General features: G+C 40.5%; 1 protein-coding gene across 2 annotated transcripts; it reads right to left on the bottom strand.

Moving 5' to 3' along the window:
- Positions 1–950: 950 nt before the first annotated feature.
- On the bottom strand, positions 951–24880 carry fhl3a (four and a half LIM domains 3a). 2 transcript variants are annotated; one of them, XM_026372240.1, is made up of 6 exons: positions 24672–24880; positions 5526–5706; positions 4284–4458; positions 2805–2974; positions 2487–2673; positions 951–2358 (listed from the first exon to the last, which is right to left on the bottom strand). In XM_026372240.1, exons 2-6 carry the CDS (start codon positions 5679–5681, stop codon positions 2207–2209), a joined length of 840 nt encoding a protein of 279 aa, XP_026228025.1. In that variant the 5' UTR covers positions 5682–5706; positions 24672–24880; the 3' UTR covers positions 951–2206. The 2 variants fall into 2 exon arrangements, with proteins under 2 accessions (XP_026228025.1, XP_026228026.1); XM_026372241.1 differs by lacking the exon at positions 24672–24880 and adding an exon at positions 21973–22086.
- Between the last annotated feature and the right edge of the window lie 1871 nt (positions 24881–26751).

The following is a 26751-nucleotide window of genomic DNA, read 5'->3' as shown; positions in this document are numbered from 1 at the left end:
TCTGTTGCGTAAACTGAACTGAACAGTGATAACAAAGACGAGACAAATTCAAGGAAAAGGAGAAAATACTGCAGCTGAGAATAAGGCTGAAAGTGACTGAGACTGACAGGAGGAGCCTTGAAAATACAAATCAGTGAGCAGATATATCCCCTTTCACTAGTAGTAATAATTAAACTGTTCATGCATGTACCATATGAGACAGTTAACATTCTCCTTCTGACCCTTCCTGCTCGCTTTCACCTCTTTGTCCATCTGAGCTGTGTGTGGAGCTGACCCCCCAATGAAAGTGCCAGGGAACTCCAAATGTGAACATCTTCCCTCTCTCTCTCTCTTTCTCTCTATTTCTTTCTCTCTCTCCCACACACTTTTTTTTCTTCTTCTCCCACTTCCACCACCAGTCACCCCCTCCCTCCCCCACGCAGCTACGAATTTTCCATTTCCTTTTTTGGTGAAAAAATCTGAAACAGAGGCAAGGAGGAGGACATTTCGCCCCAATGTCGACAAGAGAGCTGTACGGCTGTCTGTGTATGTGAGCTCGATCGAGGCGATGAAACAGTCGACTCAGCATAAACAACATTGTATACATACACTTTCAGCGCCCCCCTGCCAGCCCCCCAACACAGACACACACGTATACACAGATATGCACTCACTTTCTCTTTTACTCTCTCTCTCTCAGACACACACAAACATTTTAAACCTACCAACACAAACACACTTTTTACTCTCTTTTATTGCACACGTTCTCACACTCACATGCTTTCATGCCCGTCCCCCACTGAATCTACTCACACACACACGCTGATCTTTCCTAGAAAGACTTTTTGAACACGCCAGAAGGATTTTCTCTGGCTTTGACAGTAAACAGACGTCTAGAGAAAGCTATGAGCTCATAAAGCAACAATGGACATTTCACTGTAGCCACAGAACAGAAAAACTACCCAGCAAGGATCAGTTAGTGTAAATTTATTTAATAAGACATCACAAATAAGACTAACCATTGTAGCATTTAGCCATATCAATTGTCATTTTTACAGTAACTTTAAACTGCTATTGCCTTGATGACCTCTTTTGCATCTTAAAATGTATATTTGCCAACTCTGACTCACCAGCATCAAAGCTGAATTAATGACATTTTCTTTTATATTTTCACATAGAAGTTAAAAACTAACAATGCCGAAACACTAACAGCATTAAAAGCAACAGAATAATTACAAAGGCAAATCATGGCAGAGAAAGACATGCATACTCACTCACATACTGCAACACACAACAGTGATGCATTGCTTATAAATGTTGGCTCTTTGAGCGAAGGCGAAAAAAAAAAAGATTCATTACAATTGAAAAATGCAGAAATAAGTTGAAATGTTATGTAAAATAAATGTCATTGCAACATTTGACAAAAGTGAATACATGACAAACGGGTGGTCTGTTTGTCTTATGTCATGTCTTTGTATTCTTATGTACACATCATGTGGAAGCAAGATAATATCTTATACAAAGTGCAAATTACTTTACTGATCATATCTACCATACAGCAGACAGCTCTTTTTCTCAAGTTTTTTCTTGTTTTGACTTGTTCTGACATATTTGAATTTATTAAAATTGGTCAAACTTTTGCCTACTACAGTGTCACACCTCTGTCTATGTTGTTATGTACAGTAAGTTGTATAAGATGCATAAAGCAGGGCTTACATGTGAGAAAAGCAACATTCAGATTGCATAAAACTGCAGCTATAAGAGCAATAAAACAGTAAATCAATCATTCTTTGAAAATACAGACAAAGGTTTATATACTGTTCTGCATTGTGAACTCTCTTCAGAGCCTGGCCTCTACCTGAAGTGAAAACTTGAATAAAATATGAAGGACGTTGCTGCAAAATGACTAGCATTTTGCAATTCTTTGGTTCAATAGGAACAAACAAATTTTATTCTTAAGGCACACTTTAAATTTAGTTTCATAAAATCAATAACATTTGGGGTTACAGAGGCTATCTTTATTATGGTTCATAGAAACAAAGCAACTTCAAAACACCCTGGTTCCTTAATGAAAATCTGATCAAGACGTGGACAGTGGGACGTGTCTTTATATAAAAATGACCTGAGAGGCAGCATTTGTTAGCCTGTGACATGGGGGTCTTGAAAGGGCTGTGACAAAGGTCAAAAACTGAACTAGGGGAAGGTGAAAAGATGATGAACAACTGCTCTATAGATTGCTGTGGCAGTTGCGGCATAGGATCCTTTCACCATCGGGGAAAAAGCCAGCGCCCACCAGTGAAAGAGAACACTGGGAGCAGGTGAAGCATGGCTGATGCCACTGGCGTTCTTCAAATGAGATGTATTTTCCTCCTCCGAAGCCTGTGAGAGAAGAACAATGAAGCAAAGATTAAACTCTATGTCAGGTCTCGAACACAATATCCTTTCTAAACCTTTTAACTTATCAGTATTATAACTTATGTAGGTGGAACACTATGAAGTAGACTTGCCTGTGATGGGTTTGCTGCAGGCCTCACACTTTTTGGCATACAAGCTGCCAAAGCACTTGAGGCAGTAAGGGCTTTCGTCTCGGGAGGTGAAGTGTTGTCCCGCCAGCTGTGTCTTACAGTTGGTGCACACAAAGCACTCCTTATGCCACGGCTCATCCCGATAGGTCACCCCACCTTTAGCCAGAGTCTGGAAATGACACAGGTCAAAGGTTGTGAGGAGATCCACGTACCCATCTACAATATACTAATCCCTAATTCCTCATGCCTACTAAGACATTACTACTAAGATGTGAATGCAAACATTACAGTGTTACTTACCTTTTTACAGCGTGTGCAGCGTGGAGCAAACTTCTCCTCATAGCAGGGAACACAGTAATGTTCATCCTTGTCAGGGATAAAAGACTTGGAGCCAATAGGCTGCCCACAACTGTGACAGATGAAACAGCCCTCGTGCCATGTAGAGCCTGCATACTCCAACTTCCTTGTACCTAACAGAGTGAAAGACATTAAGAGAAAAAGAAGGGTGGAAAGAATGAGAGAGTGTAACATTAATAATTGTTTGTATTATTTTTCATAGGACTCTTACGACCATTTATGTAGTTTTTGATGAGAAGTATTATGTAAAGACATATTGAACTAATTTGGTTTAACTAAGATTTATTTTAAATTGTAATACGACAAGCCCAGTAAAGAAATTATGTCATTTTTTTCTGTATCCCCAACTAATCCATCATCTCTTCCTTAGCCGTTGAGTTTTTTATTTGACTGGTTGGTTTATTCTATAGTGGAGCAGTGATTTGTGAGGCACCGATATTTTCTATTACTCTGTGTGCAGATTTCTAACGTTTCGCAGCTTCGGGCTGTGTGCTGTTATATTCTCTAATCAAAAACAACAAAAATCTCTTTCAAAAACATTCCAGGTTATACTGTAAGCTCACAGGAAACACAGCGGCTCAACGAGGGCAATATTCGCATTTAACTAAGAGGATTTAGCAAATACAAAAATGTGAACAAACTGAAATCCACAATACAGTGCCTCTAATTATTGGGAGCAATTACAGACGTTTCAACATTTTTAAAGGGCACTGAAAGGGATTAAATTGGTTTAGCGCACAGTGGATACTAAGCCTCTTTTCACTGTGCAATGTGCTTCACTGTAAATGTACTGTAGCTACAGTTTTTTGTTTTAATAAGCAGTATTCTGTTCTGTTCTACTTTTTCGCTTCTTCTATTACTTTTAAACCAGATTTTCCTACAGGATAAACTAAGTGACAAAAGAAAAAGACCATTTTCTGTGAGAGAAAACAACACAACATCTGCATGACCATCTCTGGCAACAGGAGCAGCTTTATCAGATCAAACCTTTCAAACAAAACACTGTGTGAGGAATAAGTTTCCATGGTTTGGTATAAAGTTTCTTTTCTCCTTTTGTCACCAACATAAACCACTTCTGCTTAACATCCAGTTATTAAACAAATGTAAGTATGTGTATCTATGTTTTAAACTGTATATGCTTCGTGATTTAACTGGAAGATCTACTGTTGGAGGAAAAGTTGGTTCACTTCAAGTGTAACACATCAGAAATACTGATAACACGTTGTAAATGTGAGTTTGTAGAACTGTAAACTAATTCATATCTTGCTTAAACACTAAAACAACCTCTAAAACTCTTTAACAACCCTTACTCACACAGCAATAAAGACAGACAAAATCTAAATGAATAAAACATCCAAGTTCATCCTTTACGCAAAAACCTTTGGACGCATTCTGTTTTCCATTTTTCTTTTCTTCCATTACCTGGCATGACGATCTTGTCACAGGCTACACACTTGGAAGAGAACTCATTACAGTAGCAGTCATTGCAGAGCAAGGCGTCGTCCTGGCTGGTGAAGGGCTCATCTGCCAGGGAGCGATCGCAGCGGAAACAGCGGAAACAGTGCTCATGATAATGCCGGTCTTCATAAAAGAGCTCCTGGCAGCAGAACAAAAGAACAAGAGCACACTGGATGTCATCCCTTCGAGTTATAAATACATCACAGAGGAAAAACACCTTAATTGCAATGCATTTCTTCCAAAACATTTATTTTCATGTTTTAAAGTTTGAGTATTGCAGTCATCAAGAGGAGGCGAGTAAGGGTTAGCACTGCAAGACTAAACTCCACAAAGAAAACAAAGGTTTCTGGTTTCAACAGGAATAGAGAGGAGTGCTGGACTGGACTGTGTCAAACCGACACATGTAATGTCTGCATATGCTGTCACAAGTACTGTGTGTGGTTCCTTACATACTAACAGTATGTGCATGCTTCTGTTTAAAATGGTCTTACAATCACGGGAGTGCACTGATTGTCCACAGGGCACTAAGCCAAGAAAATGCTGGCTTTATTTACTGACCACAGTCCATGAAGGTGCTGATAATTCGTCCTTAGCTAAGCAAACGCGTTGGTCTTAAATTATACACTTTATGTTAGTGTTTTCCATTTAGCGAAGATAACATTTTTACTTGATTGTGGCGAAGAGGGAGACATTCCCTTATGCTACATTTTTACAACGTTAAATGCATTTAACATTTTTACAACGGTAAATGCAGCCCATTGGCTTATGTGGACTTTGGTGGAAATTGCCTGTATAATTACATGTTAAATTAGCCTTTACTGTGTCTTGCCGCACAAAATATATAGAACATGCCTCATTTAGCATGAATTATGCATTATTAACATGACTTAACTTCTGTTTTAGCCATCCAAGGCCATGTCAAAACACAGTAAACATGATTTAAAGCTAATTAGGGATACTCTTTTTGATGTGCTTTATCTTGTTTTAAATTGTTAATATGTGGCGCACAGAAAGGCTGAGGTCACATGGAGGAATTCTTCCATTGCATGTGTTGCAGAAAATAAATATTGTGAAAACATTCAGGAATAATAGTTTTGTTTTTTTTGTTTTAATAAAGTGAAAATTCTGCAAGTTCTCCACTTGATACTGTTGTTGTGCAATAGAAAGCTCATAGCATGTCTGATCATGCAAAAAGGGATGCCTTACCCGTGCATCATGCCCAATGAGTTCTTTGCACTCATCACACGTGTTTGAGAACAGGCTGTCGTAACAGGGGATGCAGTAGGGACTGTCATCTGACTGGATGTACTTGCGGCCATACAGGGATTCTTTGCAGTTGTCACAGTCGAAACGGTCGGCCATTGTAATTCTAGTATGAAACTGAAGTCTGAAATGTAGAGAGAAGACAGAAATATTTTAACAAATCCACACGAGGACAAAAAGACAGAGGGAAGGAAAAAGAGGAAGTAGTATAGTGGAAAAGTAGAGAGAGTCTTGAGGAATGATTCAGTCATCGTTTCCGGTACAGCAGTTGGACATCAGTATAGACTTCCACTGCCAATATTTATGTTGTAAATACTTTGACTTGTACCAGCAATGGAGCTAAGCTCAAACAAAACATGCAGTGCAAATGGAAAAAAAAGAGACTTAGAGACTGACAGGGGAGGCAATACATAACGCCCAACTTTCATTGGTGTGTGATAAAAGTGCAATGGAAACAAGGGGAGGGGGCGAGAGAGGGAGCTGTCAGTTTCAGTAACTACCAAGGTCCTTCCTGTCACTGTCAAACTGCTTGGATCTGCAACCTAAAGATTAAAGCACCAATACAAACTGAGCAACCTCCTGCATGACTAAGTAGAAATAAAGTGGTGTTTTGTAGCATGTGGAACCCTCGCATCATACACACCTGTAAATATTTATGAGACAAGATTCTAGCATTTGTGAGCGCTTGTATGCGTCAAAAGCTTGAAGCTTGAAGCTGTTTGAACATGACTCCCCAGCAAGTGGCTTCCTTTCAGCATGACAATGCAACTGCACTAACATGCACACACGAATGCAGGAGGTTTGCTTTCCGTGAACATGGTTTTCACTGTGCAATATGCCCCTTGATCATGACTGAGCACACTACAACGTGACAGAATAATATTGTGAGAGCATTATGGCAACAATATCAAGTTGCCAAAACATTACAGCATAGCTGGAAAGCCCAGTGATAAGTGATACAGCCCCCTTGGCAGAATGTACTGTTCGCTTTTCATTCCCACAGCCAAGTAATAATAATCATCTCTGATATATCAAACTTCAAACTGGCCCTGTGCTGCCTGTCTTACACCGGCACACGTAGAGAAACATATGCAAAAGCACAAGTAGAAAGTAGATAAAGGCACAAAAAATGAAAGCCAACTGGAACACGACCCATCATCAAAGAAAACCCTAGTCCCAGATTATCATGTTTCGTCTGCCTCAGCCGTTTGTGAGACAAAAGCTCTTAATGAGTTGGGGTGAGAAAGTCAAGCTCCAATAGACGTCACCTGCTCGCAGTCATCGTATTTTTAACCCAGTGACAGGCTTTTTGATGACAAAACACCACTTATCCAAACTTGAAAGGCACCCTCATCCCCCTCCAACGACCTGAAGACATAATTCTGACAGTGTTGATGCTTGACAGCCCCGCGGCCTCTGTCACATACACAGACTGCCGTATCTCTCCATCTAATGACTGGATGCAGCTTCGACATCACATTATAGCATTCATCTAGAGGTTATGGCAAACTATCAGAATAAGCAGATGTGGTTGGCCTGTGTGACCTAAAGTGCTGAACTTGCAAGTCAGTGTTTTAACATCAATTTCTGTACATTTAACGCACCATCTGTCAAAGAATCCCAGCCATCAGCCCACATAACCATCCAGATTAGATCCACAAAGTACAGAGCTGAAATGAAATGAACACAATGACCTTAAGTTAACTGTGTTACCAGGTAGGTTTACACTGACTTTATTTGCCAGGTAAGGGAATGAGACAAGTCATGACTCACAAAGCTGGAAAGCCTAAGCTATGTCTGATGTCAGCTTTCATTTCCAAAGCAAATCAGAGAGTTGTTTATTACCCTCACATTTCATATGTATCATCCACACAGAAATTAGGTCATGAAACCTTTTCAGTAAGCTAGAAATATACATGTGCTCTGAATGTATAATGGAAATTTTAATGCAAATGTGTATCTATCAGCCCTCTACTTGGAAAGGCTCCCACAGGGCGTTCCTGGTTACATTATTTCCACACTACTAACCCTAATCTTCGTCTCTACAGTACAAGTGCTTTATGGTCTCCCGAGTAGTGTGGGTTCGAGCAAAATAAACTAGTTTTCCAGCAGTCAGCTAAGATTAAATAACACAGAACTAAGTAAAGCACTGATGGGAATGCGAAACTTGACTGCAAAGATTTTATAGTTAGATACATAAGTAAGCATTCATTTAAAAATCTGAGTTTTGACTTAATCTAGTAGTGTTTCCATTTCAGAGAGATTCCCTTTGGGTATAGAGCTTAAGTGGCCAAGGCTGAAATGAACTCCCGATGGCACAGGCTCTCACAGAGACGGGCATGACGTCAGTGACCCTTGGTGCAACAGAGTAAGACGTGACTGGTCTAAAATTGAGAGGAGAGGAGAGGAGAGGAGAGGAGAGGAGAGGAGAGGAGAGGAGAGGAGAGAGCTTCCGGCCAATGTCCATCTCCTACTGGCCAAGACCCAGTGACTAAGAACCCCATTCTGGGTTAATAATGTTTCCAAATACCAGAGTTGTGACTGAATTCAGTCCCCTGGGAAAAGTGTGGGCTTCAAGGAAATCACTACTGCCTCCACACATGACAATGGTCCAGAAATACTGCACTCAATCTAACTATAGTATTACAGCACAAAGTAGGGATCCGTGTTAAATAGTCTGTTGGGTAAAAGATGCAGGAATAGTATTTTTATGAAGTGATCAGTCCGTCTAAAGCCACGTCTCTGACTAAACAACCATCAAACCTCATAAAATCATTTTACAAAACAAATGTCAAGATTTTAAATTCAGATTGGCATAAAAGAGGTTAAACCTTTTACCTATTCACAGATTATTCCTCTTACACCAACCTCAGGCCCAAACTCTACGCAGGTGATATCTCGTAAAAATATTTACACAAAATTGGCAAAGCATATATTCCCAATGAGACAAACAATTTTAATTTAATTACAGAATGTACCACTCTTTCACACTATGGGATGTTTTGAACTGCATGCAAACACGCCTTTAGACCTTTCATTTGTTTTCACACATCTGGCTATAAGATAAGGGAGAAATGCCAAGGCTGCATTCTACTAGTCATCACAACCCTCTTTGATTGGCATATGGGGTGAAGTTCAGGGCCAACTGTGAGACAACACAGACTGGGCAGACTGTATGCTGATTCTGGGCCACATAGTCATGGTTTGTTACTGAAGGACTAGCAGATACCCTGCTCAGTCCGGTCCCACAGGCGAGCCTGTTAATCCCCAGCCCAAACTTTGCTTACGCTCTGGTTGATTTCAAATGAACAGTCCACACAGCCTGCTGGGAACAAACCTGCCAGCTCTTCCACTCTTCTTGTGCATCCATTAGAAGAACGGTATTGTAAAATATGTTTAACTAGAATAAAAAGCAGTTGACATTATGTCACATCCACAGAAGAGGAAGACTACTTTATGTTGACTACAGTGAGCACACGGCTGTGTACTGCACAAGCAAAATCACAACATGACTGATGTTCTTCCCTAATGTCTTTAGCTGCATACAGGGTTGTAATGTCATAGGAAAAGCAATGAAAAACAGAAAATCTCTAAATTACTGTTTGCCTAATGTGGCTCAGTGTGTGTGTGTGTGAGTCAGTGCTGATAAAGTCAAGCTAGGATTGAAACGTGGCCTTAGGATGAGTGCTCAGTGAAATCACACCTATTATGAACATTAGTAAACAGGTGTTCAGTGTCCTCAGTGACTTTGCAGTATACATACAGAAACCAGACAGACAACGCATTATGTTCAGTAAATACAAAGTAAATGTAAAATTTGCTGTAATTACTTTGTTCCCAAAGGGTACAAAACATAACTTAACAGAATCTACTTCCAAGAGATAAATGGTTGACACACGTGTGTGGATAGTTTTCATTCTTTGGGGAATTAATCTTGCCTTGGAGGATAAATTCAAAACATTTAGTTTATTGGGAAAATTGTGCAAAGGTTTTGGTGAATTATGAGTTCTATTAGCAATCAGAAACCATTTTAAATGGCTTTATTTGTTAGAACTGTGTTTATAGGTCCAGTGTGACTACTGTGCTTTTGTGTACAAGTGGACACTTTAAAAAGTGTGGATTTTACTGTGCGTAGTAAGATCTGATTTAGTTATAAAGGTAACACTACAAAAGCCACTCAATCAACTTTTACTGTCTAAATGTTTTGGCAGCTAATAGACTCACACACCAAAGAAAGGTCCTCTTAAAGTACAGCTGGCTGTTTCCCTTTATACAAGTCCCAGGGAGAGTAATGAAGAAATGGAGAAGCCACACACACAAGAGTGGAAACAGAAAAAAGAGAAAGAGAGGAAGGTGACATTTAGAGGCAAATGAATGCTGGAGCAGGATCTTAAACCTATGAGAAGTCTTAAATCAAATTAAAGGAAAAGTGAAATGGCTGCGTTTGGATAAACACATACCATTACATTGCACTCTGTCTGCTGCCTGGACATCTTCCAGACACAGTAAAGCTCCTTGGCTGGGTTTGAAATGAGGAAAAAAATACAGCACTGGACACTTCAGTATATCATTTGAGGGCCTGGTTGAGCGTATCAAAAATAAAGTACAATGTCAAAAACACACTTCAGAAAGGTTCATTTGTGTCTCAGTCCAGTGGCCACTTGAAAGGAGCCTGATGGAGATTTCTGTCGTCTGATCTTATTTATTCCAGCGCTTCATGACCGTAGAAGACTTTCCATTTGGTGACTAATGTGAAAAGGCAATGGCATGAATTGCACAAGAATTTTTAATGGTTTAGAACTTGTGTTTATGACAAAAGGTCAAAGGGATTACATTCATGTTTTCCTACAAGGCACTGGCAACTGAGGTCAAGTCCTTTGGCAGAAGCATCCAAATCCACATATTCTGTGAGCCTAGTCACAGCTAAATCACATCAACACGACTAATTGGTTTCATGAACACTGAGTACAGTGGTGAAAACCATTCGACAGTGAGGATTATATATTAATCCAGTCGTTACTGTGCTGTTCCTTCTGGCTTTTGGTGGATCAGATAAATGAAGTCCAGTAACTGAAAGGACACACTGAGGCAATGAATCTTATCACAGGAAGGGGAGGAAATTGTTCATGAAGCAGAGATAATGCTGCAGCCCCATTCATAAACAAATGTGCTTGTTTAAACAGGCTTACGTGTATTTGTTAAAGAAATATATTTTTAAAAAGCAATATAACTCTAGTCTAGTTAAGGATCAAACTGTTTAACGACGTTGTGACATTATTCTTAACCAGAAAAGCAGAACTGCAGTCATAATCATGACATTTAAGCCTCTGAGCAATCTGTGGACATCAAAGTTTAGACTATGGATTGACACTAAGCCACAGTTAAGATGCTACTGGTAAACAACCAGTGGCTCTAGTGTGGGTTGTGCCATTGTGCAGAAACTGGGCCACCCACATTCTCATGATACTACATTAAAGCTCAGGAGCAGGAACCTACAGAGAACTTCATCTACTCAGTATCTTTGAACAACGCCAGCAAACAAGTCATAGCAAGGCGGAGAGGAATAGGAGTTGGTGGGGGCTGGTGTAGGGGTACCTGAGACTGCTCCTCTGTGGGAGCCTTGGTCAGACTGGAAGATGGAGAGTATAGGCTGCAGGACCAGACAGTGGAATGCTAACCTGTTATTGTCCCTGATCATTTAAACACTAGCTGGTGTGGAGTGGGAGGCGACAGAGGGCTCAAACGAAAGCCAACATCATAAACATAAAGGAGGAAAATGACTACCTGCAGCAGAAAATGTCACCACGGCCTTTGTAATTTGTCCCTTCTTGGCAACTTTTAATGACCATGCAAGTGTAGGGATATGACTTGATGTATTTTAATATTAGCCTTGAAGCTGTTGTGTGGTACACACTGCAGCATTAGGATAAAGCGACGAGTGAACAGCAGCCGGCCTAAAAGAACTATACATCAAATCTTTTGGACTGGTTATTAAAAGGATCTGACACATTGATTTGTGTACAAAAGATAAACAAAAACAGCACATCTTGCACTGATGTATGTTTAGTTACATGTAAAACATACATTTGTCATAATCTGACACTTGCTTGGCTTCCTGAAACTTGAGGACGTGCTCTATGTGTGTGGATCTTTATGAAGTATAGTCCAGCTAAAAAATATAATTGTCACATCTCATCTGTCCCCACAAGCCTGTTTCAATCCCAATGTTCCACAATACTCCACTGACACCAAACAATAACATCACAATTACTCTAAATCATACAGTACTGTCCTAACCACCAGGAGGGAAAGTTTGGAAGTCAAGAATGAATCTGAATTTATTTTTATATCACTGTGTGTGGACGGCCAAAAGGCTGCATTTTTGGCCTACATTTGTCTTCTTTTGAAGAAAAAAATGTTGCCATACATTAGTGCTTCACATCTGGTTTGCATTGGGGAAAATATGCAGTCAACTCCCGTGTGCCAGTGGAGGTTTTAAAGAGTCAGTGCCTGAAGAACGCAATGACGGTTGTCTTTTTTAGTTTCTTCTTTTCTTTCTCCCTGTTGGTATTTGCAGGTAAATGTTTGGATGGCAGAGGTAAAGCTGGAGTGCAAGTGAGAAAACAAAAAGCTAATCTTGAAAGTGAGTGAAATCTACAGTCTGCTGGTTGATCTTTGAGTGCATGTTGAGGTAATAAACAGTGTGGTGAGAGGGGAGGAAGGAGAAGAATGCATGAGCACAATAGTAACAAATAGAAAGTGTGATAAACAGACGATATTCAACAAAAAATTAAAGCGGTGGCCTGAACCTTTACAAAGATATGCATTTTGTATAATGCTTAAAAAACAGGTTGCAGGGTGTGAGAGTGGTTGATATTAAAGAAGAGTTATTCAAAGGCCTCTTTATAACATGAGATGAAAATTTCACTTCATATGAAATTTGGGGCCAAAGATGGCTCTTACTTACGATCCTGATATCTTCACATTCTCGTCATCCTTAGCGTTGCAATCCAAGGTAGAGGGCATCCCTTTGAAATCTGAAGCCTTTGCTATTTTCCAGAGACCCAATTCTAACACCTGTTTTAGTTTGCTGAGTACTCTGAACCTATGTCTTGTTTAAATACCTGGATTGCTCCCTTATCATGTGTACAGTACCTCTAACCGATCTCCATTCAAAATTGAGAACAAAATTAGGTCAGAGTACTTTCACTTGCATGTTGGTTGATTCGGTTACTGGTTTGCAAGCCCCAGGAAAGGATGTTAATTTCACAACACCACCTTCCAGAGAGGGAACAGAAAGAGCCCTTCTAATGCAATACCTCCAGTGGCAAAACAGAAATATCAACTTTTGCCTATGTCTCTGTGCTGTAGTGACATGGACAGGAAGACTCAGCAAATGTCTTGTAAATGGAAAATTACCTGTGGTCTGCTCCTATAAATAAAACTAATTGCTTTAAACTGTCATAGCCAAAAGATTTAGAGGCCAGTTTCACCCCCTTTATTATACACAGATCCTAATATGGATTTGAGGCGCACGGCTATGAGTTGTTGCTGTGGAGTTTTGGAAATATGAAATCCCAGAGGATTTTGCAGATTATTTGGCTTATTTTACCCTGATTTCTGATATGACAGACAATTGGTCATGAGCTTTTTATTTTTCTAGTCTTTTCTGCTGTGGCTGCCTTTACTGTTTGGCATTGTACAAAAATGCAGATACTATGAGTTGTCTTTATCAGTTTCCCGGCAAGTGGAAAATGCTGCGTTTTATGGTAAGAGATTTCTCAGCAAGTAGGTTTCGCAGACATTTCTCCAGTGAAGAGAAACAGGAGCCCCAGTAAGCATGACAGTGGCTGCATCATTCTTTTGAATTAAATGTTTCGTAACCACTGCTGATTTACACACTAGTCTCATGGCTGTTAGTGACCCACAGAGACTAACCACCAAGGTTAACTGTGAACCAAAAGACACAAAATGGCTCCTGCAGCTGGTCATTCCCAGGTGGTCTCTTAATGTTGCTGAGTCAGCGCAAATAGCCAGGACATCAAGGAGCTGGGTTAAAATTTCACAAGCCGCACACTCAGCAATCTAAGCAAGCCACACACAACTGTGCAGTTCACACCCACCACTGCAAGTAATTATTTATAACTCATTCAGACTTGTGGCTCGTGGCTACAGTAATGACACCTGACCCTGAGGTTAATTCTCAGACATGAAGTCTTTTCTAAGCATACATCCCAACATCCCCAGACATGAATATTCAGTGTGTTTTTAAAGGCAGGTAAATATTTCCGATCACTGTTTACAGAGTGCTTTCACAGGTATTATACATTATAAGCAGTGAGAACAATCTGCATTCTTGACAACAGCCAGACAGATTATCCTTCACAATCACACCATACAAAAAACTTCACCTCACTCCCTCTTTGACTCTGTTGCCCAAGAAAACAGGTTCATGCAAAGAAAAAAAAAGTATGATGTTGGCTCTGAAAACTAAGGGGTATCTGCCAACAGTGAAACAACTGGGATGAATATCTCAGTCATTTCCAGTATATGAAGAAGATTTTCCCTTCTCATGTACATCTCTATGGCAACATGTAAACAGTGCCCTCATCCCCTTGGACTAAAAACCTTTTGGCAGTGAGGTTTATCTTGCATTTCATCCTGTGAAATGCTGACTGAGGGCACAATCCCACAGTTTATTAAGGATGCTATGGCAATGTGAAAACTGATGTGTTGGCCATAAAAATATATTGAGCTCATCGGGGAACTCAGTTATCATGTTAATATAGACCAGACTTGCATCATGCATCACAATTCATTTCTGACTTCTTGTAGAGTAGAGCCTGCAATGTGAATATAAAAAAATCAGGTCAGCCTCGTCAACTGAGAATTCACTAGTCCATACAAATAAATGCAAAGCGTGTATTTTAAAATCCAACACCCTAAAACCAATGATCAAAAAAATGAAAGTCATAATTTGAGCTGACCTCTGAAACATCACTGTACACCATTTTCTGGTCATAACAAAACATTACTCTGGTATTTGCTGTTAGAATCAAATGAGGGTTTATTTGTTACTGGACAACGACCTCTTTCACTAGTCCCAGCCAGTACGTACACACACTATGCTTCTTCCTCTTACCCCAAACATCGACATTTCTAGTACTTCTCAGACAAGTGGTCACACACATTTGAAAACACACGGCCACAATGAAAAACAGGCATATTTTGTCTTAACACACAGACACAATCTTGCAGAAGGACGAAGTTGCAGGCGCACACGCGAACCTGCAACCATATGCACGCGTAGTCACACCTACAGCATAACGCATGCACACACACAAGTCAACACACAAAGCCAAGGGTAGATGAGGGATCAAACAAAAAATAAACACAGCAGCCGAAGTGAAGGACAATGGGTGACTTGTGCAGGAAGAGCAGACACAGTGAACAGCTGCATCCACACACCCGCAGTTTGTTTTAGGGATCTTTGTGGGAACTTCCCATCGAGTGTAATTACTACGCATAATCACAACCCCCGACTTTTCTGCTCGCATAAATGAGCTGATAAGATCAAACTATTTGATGTATTTAGGAAATGAGTTTCAAACAAAGTGGCGAGATCTCAGTAATAACAATCCAAACACATTGAGTAGATAATGAATTCAAACTAGACTGACAAACTGAAAGTGACCATTGCCAAGCTTAAAAGATTGCCAAGATTTAAAAGGCAATTTCCCATTCAGACCTTACTGAATGGGATACTATTAACTTTCCCTAAAGATTATGCAGAATGGCGTAAAAGGAAAACTAGCAGGATCAGCAGTATTTATCTTTTGATCTAATATGTATGATTCCAAAGAAGCACCAGCTACTTCTTCTTTAACATTCATCCTGCTCTGACATTCAAGTAGATCACTGTCGAGTGAGTCATGAGTCCAATTGTTGTCAAGGAAGCTCATCTTTGTTTGTTATAAACCAAACACATGCTGACAAATTGCCGCAAAATCAGGGAAGTGCATATGTGTGTTGAGCGCTAGTGGAGTTTAGTGACCTAAAGGTCATTTATCCCTTTTGCCACAACACCAGGCGAATGTCCCAGTGCTGAAATGCAGTAGACAGACCGTGTGGCTGGAATGAGCTCACTTCAAAGGTGTCCATAAATCATGCTGCCATGCAGGACTGCCTCCACTCCTTTACTCTGCATGTCCTCTATTCGCTCACCCACCTACCTTTTTCTGTGCTGTCCTCCAGTCTAGGTTCAGACCTTGTGTCTTTTTGCTTTACTTGTTCTTTCTTGTCATTTGTGTTTTGAGTCTTGCCTCCACCCACGCATGCCAGGATAGCTGAATTTGATTGCGTGGTGACCTAGCAGTGAGTAGACCTTGTTAAATCAATCATTGCAGAAGACAAGGGTAGCGCTGGAGTGGTAGCGCTAGATGTAAACATGTACTCACTTAAAACTGATTAGCATTGGTATCAAAAAGCAATAGCCTTTGAAACACAATAGATCTTGGTGGATTTATCTAAGGTTCATTGAAATCTTGAGAAAAGCTGCAAGTTCAGAAATTCTAAAGCTAGTTTCTCGACTTTGCCAGAAGGAAGCTGCAATCCGTCAGGTCCTTATCTCCCAGTGTCACACATTGGGATCTCTTTATCATGCAGCCATGCAAAACACCATTCATCTTCGCCACCTAATTCATTATCAGTGATAAAATGCAAAGTCCCAGCTGCAGTTGTTAAATGGAGAGACGATGCAAAAACAGGTGCTTTGGTAAACACTGATAGCGTGGTTGAATTATGTTGCTTCCCAAGCAGACCTGTCTATCTCTTTCAATCTATTAACCACAAGGCTCGACCGACTCTTGTCTGACCTCATGCTGTTTTATCCTGGTCCTCTTTTCTATATAGGAGTACTCTTCGCTTCGAGGGATATGGGAACAGTGTTCAACACAAAGCAGACACAAATAACCTGAGAAGCTAGTTGAAGGCGCAGGTTTCCTGCCATGGCTCCAACGCCTCTTCATCAATCAAGTGAAGTGTAAATGTATGTCACACCTTGTGTAAATTACCAGGATCTATGACTTTGCCTTGATTACTGGACTAGCAGCAGGATCCAATGGCACACGTAGATCAAAGTTAAAAGCTACGTGGCATAAACCTGCACACTATGTTGTGTAAAGGCACCGTAATAGTCTCCTGACTGATCACCACAAGCATGATCATGTGTGACCAATGACCATCATCATGCATGACTTCTCATGCATTGGGACACTATTTCTTCCACTCTTTCTTCAGCAATCATTAAACCTTAAACAGTCTCTCTTGTGAAAGCGTGTGCTGGGATGAGGGATGGAGGGTTTGCAAGGGGGGGTTGAATACTTCCACGGTGAAGTCATGGTGCTTGTGTCACTGGCCCTCTGCTGTGCTTTGCTCACCGTCTGGCCCCCATTTTACCCATTGATCTAATTTCCATTGCCAGCACTGGATGTGGTTCTGTTTGAAGCTGAATGTTTAGGAGCATTAAAGGATTGACAGAATTGCGAACGTATGGTGGATCTTAGATGAAGTAAAGAAGAAAACAACTAAGTCATGTCTGCCAGACTCTTGAAAGGAATAAAGTAAAGAAAATGTTCACTTGTAGCAACGTTTGGTGAAGTGGGACATTTACAACAAATTTACACCAGCATTTCCACAGCTCTCGTGGAATCTCATGATATTATAAATAAAACTGACAGTTCACCTGGTCTATGTAAAAATCTTCTTTGGTGGTATTTAAGTATCTTCTTGCCAGCTTTTACTTCCTGTTGTGTCAGCATCTGACAGTTTGTGTTCATTTATACAGACATGTGTTACATTTGCACTTTGCTGCTGCTAAAGCAATAAAGCACCATTTCTGTAGGTGGATTTGACTGAATGCCTGAGACATTTACACTAAATCAAGCTGTCAGATAAAATGGGGATCTGTATATGCCACATAATTTCTTCAACATCAAAGAGACAACTTTGGTTCTAGGCATAATGGAAGAGAACCACACAGTAATTCTTAATACGCAGATGAGACAAAGCATGCAGCACTACGGTTAACTGCAAGAAGTGAAATCCACACCTGATGACTTATGACTGCAGAATGTCTTTTTTCCCATATGTACTCAAGAATATTTGTAAGAATGCATGTGTTTATGTGTGAACTGTGGACAGAATAGCAGCATCACAGGACTAAGCAAAAGCTAATAAAGGTAAACAAATTAAAAGATTAATGCTCATTTAGTCCCTTAGTAAGTTCTGTGGAACAGAAATAGATAAATTAATTATAAAGCTTCCCATGAAATTATTTAGTTTTGTAAGTTAACTGTAATTATTGAAGTAGAGTAAGAGATAAAAACAGGACGCCATGTTGATTTTGTGTCTACAAGGGGCTTCCAGCACAATAACAGTCAAAGAAAAACAACAACTGTTTTTTTCTGATACTGGAGGCCTGTGAATGATTTGGTAATTGTGTTGAATGTAAATTCTCTGTTCTACCTCTGTACTGAGTTATGGCCAATTACTACACACATACTGAGCTCAATGTGATCTTCCATTTGTGAACAGACTGTCAAACAAAGCAGTAATTCCCAGTAATGATCCCACTGCAATTACAAAATATTTCATTGCATAAGATGAATGAGAGCAGACACCTCACGCTTTGGGTGAGTCACAACATGTTCTTCCTTATCTGTACATTTGTTTGATAAGGGTAAGAGTAAATGGAATTTTACACACTGATAGAAACATTTCTAAGATGGAGAGGTGGTACACGCAGAGTAAGCTATACACAGTAGGGACTTGTATTTGCCTTTGATTACGCCTTTCTGTGACAGCTTGTTGACAGATGCACCCACAAGCAATAATAGTGTGCTCAGGTCACTCCCCTCTCCATCTCATCTTTTCATCCTCTCCCTTTTCAACTGAAGACGCCAAGAAATCCCTCCGTAGCTCTCTGTTACATGTCCCTGTCGTAAATTACTGTCATCGTCACATCGCAGAGCTGACGTCCTTTTATAGCCACACCAAGGACACTTTCTGCCATTTATGGCTCCTCTAAGACACTGTATGAGGGCCAGTCAGTAGGTGAGAGAAGACAGGGAAGCAAACGAGGCCAAGAAACACTCTGCCCTCTTCCTACTCCAATTCAATGCAACTTTGACAGCTATACAAAATAGTGCCAAAGTGTGCCCAAACAGTGCCAATTGCACTCTTCTCTGTGTATTTTGAAAAGGCCACAACTGTCATATACAGCTCAATTTATGGATGAGTGAGTGACATAAATCCAAACCTCAGTGTATGTAGCAAGTCTGGCTTGTCTCAGCCTGTCTCCTCTATACAGACTATTGTCTCTCCCAACAGAGCCTTACAGACGAAAGTGGAGGGTGAGACAAAGTGTGCATGCATGTGCGTATCTGCAAATACTCGTGAGCAGCAAAAGACATAAAAGAAAAGAACGATGAGATGGTGTAACACATTCTGGGTATGGAGACACATTCTTGATCGCTCACTAGTTTCTTCATGCAGAGCAGGCATTTTAACAGTGTTTACTTTCAGAGAGGGGAATGGTCTTGCTCACAGCTGCACACCAAATAAACAGTCTATCAGAGACAAGATAATACACATCAAATCTGAACAAGTTACAGCTTTTCAACTCGAGTTCTTCTGGTTCATCCCTGAAAGACAGAAACCCTGTGCAACAAGGATAGAAGTGTTTGCATGTTTAAATTGAAATGTGCATGTACGAAACACCTCACCATACACCCGCATTCTTATGGCTGAACTTCCTCTGCCATGATGTCACAGTCTTGGTTCATTCTTTGCAGATGTGGGAACTAACACTATTAAGCGTTTGGGAAGCAATCGACACTAATACAGCTGCCATTATGGCAAACTAAAGTTACTAGCCATATAAAGACTCAACTACCCCAGCAGTAGGCTGTGAAGGTAGGGATACAGTAGTGGCATGGTGGAACAAACAATGCATGTACACAGTGCCAAGGCTTCATTACCCCTCCAAGACATCTGTTATGAGAACGCAGTCCTGCTAGCATGTTGTTATGGAGAAATACTTTGGTAACAACCCACTCTCTGGGGTATAGAGTGTTTTGAAAGGTGACATTTTGAGCTTCAGGCATTGTTGACTTGTTTGAGGCCTGCTGTGTATCACTGTGTGGTCAATGACTGCGTGCCACATGGTCTCAAATTATTGCCCAATTAAGCCAGTGAACAAGAACATCCAATGGGAAGGATGACGACATTGCTGCTCCCATTGTAAAAAACCCACTCTGTCAGTTCTGTGTGCTGCAGGCACATGGTTGCTACTGAAAACTTACTCATTCTAAGTCCCACTTCAAAGATACCATGGAGTTTGGGAGTTGAGTCATCACCAAAGACTTGAAATTAAATTCTTTATTGACCCAACAATAAATTAAGAATGATGCAATTTAATTAGGATCCACTTCTAGCATAAGTCACAACCATTATGTGTTATTTAAGCAGTGCTTGCCTCAATAACAATATCACCCAGATGAGCACTCTATCCCAGATATAAAGATATGGAGTTATATATAAGTGTAAGACATGGCTCTTTAGTTTGTCACTACTCATAGTAAAGCAATATTAGGATGAAATAACATTTTATTACCTCATATACTGGAGAAATTCTCCTCACCCAACATTCTTCTCCCCAAATGAGTCTATTAACCATAGGTTACACTATGATTTAGTCATTAGCCACAGTCCAACATAACCATTAGTTATATGAATTTATAATACATACTGCATTACCAGTTGTATAAAAACCACTGTGTCCACAGACTTTAAATCTATATGCCGCCCCCTCAGTCTTCTCTACTCTGCTGCTTGATGTGACTGCCTTAGTTGGTTTTAGAAGCTACTTCGCTGACACAATACACCCAGTTGTCATGCTTAATAATGCACTTTTGTAATATTTATTCCCTGCATAGAAAAGCCGTTATCCCAGGATAACATCTTTTATGGGTGCCAACGTATTGAGCTAACACTAATGTTAAGCAATAGTAATGAGATTTGCACACAGCAGGGGTGAAGGAAATCAGAGAAATACAGACTGGTTTATCTGGGATCATGTTCTTTGAAACAAACCAAGGCAGGTTCAGCACATGATGGAGGAGTTGGTAACTGCCACACATTCACGTCATTATAGCATTCCTTTCATCATGTCTTGTGAATTGTACATGCCCTTCTGTTGTAGCATGACCCCAACCCTCCCTTTAGGCTAAGGTGCAGGGAAACAGTCACAGCGTGACTCATGCATATCCTTAACACAAACTCATAATGCCGACAGAATGTGATAATGCAGCAGTGAATCAACAGGATTCCTGCACCCAAACAACATCTGGTTTGTGTGAGAAACTGCAAAGGAAACAGTGATAAGGTACAAGGAACATTGAATCAATGTGTAACAATTGATCTAACAATGTGTGAGATCAGGTCAAATTGAATATTATTTATATAGCTCAATTTCACAAATCACAAATTTGACCCAAGGGACTTTAAAATCTGCACGTAAACTCTCTATCCTTAGCCCCCTAAATTGGATAAGTAAAAACTTCCCCAGAGAAAACTTTTTTGGCTTTCAGCCCATCCCCACGAGGCTTGCCTCAGCACATCATGGTCTGCACATTTCTTTGGCACAAGTTTTACAACGGATGCCCTTCCTGAGGCAACCCTCCCCAACTGTCATGAGGCTTGGGACCAGCACCAGTACAGCTGGCTTGTGCCGCCTGCAGGCTGGGATTTGGTGGACAGTGTGGGGGTTCAGGGACACTTCGGCATATGGCCAGGAGAAGACAGGTCGCGAACTGTGCGACCCTAGAGTTGTTGGTCTACCAACTGAGCCACCACCCCCACCCCATTCAGAGAAAACTTACACTGGAAAAAATAGATGAAACCTCTAGAGAAGAGATGCCTCTACCAGCATGGACACATATGCATTGGATGTCATATGTACAGAGGTGAGACAGAAAAGTGTGAAGAGAGACAGAGTGTAGCCCCATTCTTTTATAACGCATAATTAGTTTGTATTAGTTGTGAGACATTCAGCATTCTGTGCCTAAAATCTGGTATTTCCTTTGAAATCAGCATTTGCTTTGAGAGTGGAAGATAAGTATAAGGTACAGACCTGTAATTGTAGCCCTAGGGGAATTATAATTATCTCATTAGCACAGAGTCTGTTACCTTTTATGCTCCCTGGCTGCTTATATAAAATTTACTTTATCTCTTAACATAAAATAACGTGAACACTGTGGCCAAAGGGTGTACAAAGAGTCAGAAAAGAGAGTGAGGCAAGATGACTGGATCGTGAAGAGGATATATTAACCTCCCACGGGGCCCTGGCTCCCGGGATCAAGTTTCAGACGTTTACCAACAAAGCGTCCATGGAGGAAGTCTCGCGCCGCTCACAATAACAACACCTGGCCCTCCCCACACAGGAAACTTGAGGTCACTCCCCCCCTTCCAGGGAATGCAGACACACTGCTGCTGCCAGCCACGTGCCCTCACAGCCAATTGTAGAGGGGGCTGACTACCAGGGGAAAAGGCATGCAGACACAAAACAAACTAAAATGAACATGTGAATTTTGAGAAAATATACAACCAATAACATTTTTTTCAGATATTTCACTCATACGGTTCAGAAGAGTTCGCAGACTACAAAGCAAAAAGAGATTTAACTTCCCTTTTTTGGTCTCACAGGAAACACAGATGTTGGAAAAGCTAAAAACTAGATTCGTGAGCATGTTTTAATTCTGGTTGGAAGCACATGAATAAGAGGTCAAAAAAACAAGGTATGCATCATGGAATGTGCAGATTGTGAAAAATTGGGTCATCAAGGCGTGACAAAGAAAAAAGTAAATGAATAAGCAGTTCGTGATTGGGGCACACCCCGTATCTGTCAGAAGGTTTTTGAAAGACACAGAAGAAGCATTACGAAGTAAAAATATTCAACTATTTGGAACTCAGCACAAAAATCTGTTGTTTAAATGAAGCCGCATGCAGAATGTGACAGAAAGTAATGGAAGCAATACAAACTTCAGCCAGCGTCCTCTGAAACAACACAGATGGATATACAGTTGCGTAATGGCAAAAGATTTCTACAAAAATCTAAATTCTGTTCTGCAACCACCTGCAAACACTTGACTGCTAATTCTGCATCATTATCACTGGCCTGGTTTCAAATGATGCCAACCCATAAAACCAGCCACATCCAGTTGGAGACCCACTGTAGTTTAGAGCTGGCCAAGGCCCAGCCACCATGCAGGGTTAACCTTTGGAAAACACAGAGACCTCTGAAGAATGTGACCATGGTCAGTGAAACACAGAGGACAAGAGGAAGAGGAAGAAAGCAAACAAATACATTATACAGGCCGTGGGCTCTGTCAAGGCAAACTTCCCAGATGCTAAATGGGACACAATGTCTGGAGTTTGGCTGCTTGAGGATTATTTCATTTTACTGTGAAAAACAGCTTATGTAAAAAACAACTGCCAGCGGTGAAAGCACAGCATGACAGCTTCAGAGACCGAATTCCTCAAAGGTGTAAATTCTCTAGTAACAGACAGGTGCCGGAGAGGATTCTGCTGTTGTGATTTGATGATTTATAGCCTTCGGTAATGGTTTTGACATACGGTGAGTGTAAGGAAGCAGACTGAAGTGAATGTTTCACATTTTTTTACGTGACTGATAATTACTAAATGCCCTTCCTGGTTTGCTGAAGTTCGTTTTAGCCCAAATCCTATGATGAAGAGGTTAAATTGCTCCTTAAAAGAAAATTAGGACTAAGTGTAAACTGTGAAACTAGTAACTGTTTTTATTTCTAAAGACTAAACTAGTCTGAAGAGCAACATTTTCATCTATCAAAAATTATATATATATATATATATATATATATATATATATATATATATATATATATATATATAAAAGGTGATATGTTTCTAAGAAGATGCTCTTAAGCAATTTTTTTCTCGGCAATTCCCAACATTTTACTATCTCTCTGTACCCAGGTTGCGCAGGAAGCGATACGCCAAACAGTCGTCATGAGAGTGACACTACTACACTACTATGATGTGATGATGTATGCTCAAAACAAATCCAGAAGCAGCAGTGCAGACACACCCTTGACAGACGCACACTGCTATATCCCACTTCCTGCTGCTGAAGAACAGACAAGTTTAGCCTGAGGAACTTTGCTCTCTGAGGCCTTCAGAGTGCTCTCAGCTGGGAGCTTCAACAGTTGTTCCTTAATCCTTCTTACGCACAGGTCAGCGGGTCACACAACCCAATATAGTCTACTCCTGCACTAAGAAGAAGCTGTTTATTTGTTTTTTGACCCGTGTTTGCACGTTATATTACAGAGGGACATGAGTGCAGGTGTAGGACAATGATTAGAACAACAGAGAAAAGAGGCATAAACAAGAAAAAGGTGAAAACCCACAGGCGGACAGACAATAACCAGGCCCCTCATCCCTTCTCACAGGAAGTGAGTTTCTCCTTTTAGTCTGCAGGCTTCTCCCCCAGCAGCTTGTTTGACTAAGGTGTGAATATAAAGGCTTGTGGGGTAATATTGCCAAGCCCACGCCTGCGTTTATCTTTACACTCACAGATTATTATCAAAGAGCGAAAACTCACTAAATGAAAAGTTGAGAGGATCTTTTCTAACTATGCCACTACAGCTAATGGTTATTATTACATCAATTATAACACCTCAGGATTATTTCATTGTTTTTAAACTTGGGATTTTGGCAAACCGTGGCCTAAGGAAACACGTCTTCCACAAGGACTGTAATTAACATTAATTATAGATTTAAACAGGCATACTATTGCTAGTAATTACAAGTTAACAGACTACTTTGTCATTCATTTTCACTTGAAAACCTGATCCAGAATCCCTTAACAGTGCATTTTGGATCCACTGTCCTATTAAATAAAACATCTTTCCTACTCTCTGCCTAATAGTTTACATCACAGACTGACAGCGAACACGTCAAAAAGTCGGATATGTATTTGGAAAAAAGTCCTACCAGGAGTAGGTGTCTGAAGCGTGGAGGCACCTTGTGCAACCCGCCTCCCCCTCTCAGATCGCGGCTGGGATCCGGCTGCACGTCGCTACTCCAGCGGCTCAAGCGCGTCGCTCGTCAGCTGGAAAACTTTTGGCGTTTCTTTGAGACTGTAGTCAAACTTGAGCGGCGAAGAGTGATGCAGCTTTGCCGGCTACTTTTGTCCTACTACTGAGGAAGTTGCTGGTGAGTCACAAGATCCCGCCCCCCCCAAAAAAACCCATTCTTCCCTCCCTCTCAGCAGCGACTTCAAACGGGACCAGAGCGCAGTCTAGGTGGAGAGGTGCTGGATCCCAGCTGAGCTCTGTGGCCCTGCACTGAGGTCCCATTTATTTCCAAGCTACTTTAATAGAATTGTTTTTTATTGGATCACATATGTGTGCTGGATATTCCAGGCTTGTATCTAACAGGGTTTCTGATTGAGGGGCGTGGGGACCACATTAAGTACTGACAGGGCAAAATGAAACCTGAGGATGGTGAAGGAACTCTGGAGTGATATGTACTGTTCAGTGTCTCAAACAACAATCACACAAAACACAGCTTAACAGTATAAAATAAGACTTATCAGCTTCACTATAATGCTCCTGCACCTCTGCACCATCCTGTTTCATGCATGTGCTTTGCTCTCAAGTGTCATTTGTTGACTATCCTTTGTTATGTCCTGACATGACCAAACTGGGTAAGAACCAGCGTATGCAGCTGTTGAACTGTTCTTCTCCATTTCACAGCGTGGGTCCTTTCTCCAGTCCTGATGTTTCATCTTTGTAGTGACTCAGGCAGTGGGAGTGACGTTTACACCAGCTGGCTGTTATTTTGTCATACATGGAAGGAACCTTATATGTGATCATTTGGATCATTACTGTTAATCAGTGTGTACCCACCGTATAAAAACACAGTATTGTTGACAGAAGTACCACCCTGTATGATAGATAGCATTGTTCTACTCCTTGTCATGACATTAAGTTTTCAGACTGGTTGCCAGTTTCTCAAAAAGAATGACGCTAGAGTTTGAGTAATAAGACATTTTGTGTGCCGACAACAAAAGGAAATGACAACTATTCAATGTTCTCTAACTAACTCATGGAGACTAATTCTATCATGCAACACCTAAAGGAATAGTTTGACAATTTGCAGCATACATTATTCATATTCTGCTGAAGAGTAGGTGAAAAGATCAACACCACCCTCAGCTGGTTGGCTGAAAGTAACAGGTAAAAACAACTCACAAGATCTTTTTGGGCTATCTGTACAACACAATTTATTTGTATATACAGCTAAGGTCACAGAGGAAACACAGCTATGTGTCCAGTAAATGTAAGGTCATACCATCCTCATTCACATCCATATAGTTGTATTTTCATTGTGCTTTTGTAAAGTCTTTGACCTTATTTTTGCAGCTGCAAGATTTTACACATAAAACACAGATGTTTCCATAACATGTGATTCCTGTGTTTCACGGTCCTGTGATAACTGAAAGAGTGTTTAACCCAGTCTGACCCCTTTTATTCTCCACAACCCCCTAATTATAAATTCTAATTTTACACTGTGAGGTGTGGTCCTCTCAGAAAGCTTGCAACAAATTAAAGGATAGATGCCTGTCAATTCATCATGGGAAACTGGCCTGGTTACTGCTTCTCTGTTTGTTTCTTTGTCAAAATCTTTGAACAGTAGTTCTTGTCACATTTCTACCTATTTTATTTCAGAAATAATAAGTTCAAGAGACGGCTGGTCAGGTTTTTTCCAGAACCCATGGAAGATCTTGGCCTCTACATTCAGCAATGAGATGGCACAACTCCTCTGTATGCTCTATATATAAAAGGGTAGTCAAAATTTAAGTTTAATTAAGGTATTATCCACCCCAGTTAAAATAAAAATACACTACTGTTGATCCAGCATGTGTAGAGTAATGATGACGTTTGGTTAACATGATGTTCTGCTGCATAAAATTTAAATTAGTGCTACACTGTAAAACACTTTTCTTTAATGTGTGGTTTTGGAGAAATTCCACTTTTAACTAAGCATCATGACCCGAACAGCAGACTAT

This window comes from Anabas testudineus, chromosome 16 (assembly GCF_900324465.2).
Source record: "Anabas testudineus chromosome 16, fAnaTes1.2, whole genome shotgun sequence".
Taxonomy (NCBI): Eukaryota; Metazoa; Chordata; class Actinopteri; order Anabantiformes; family Anabantidae; genus Anabas; species Anabas testudineus.
The sequence above is the reverse complement of the archived record's forward strand: the minus strand, read 5'-3'. Positions and strand labels throughout refer to the sequence as shown.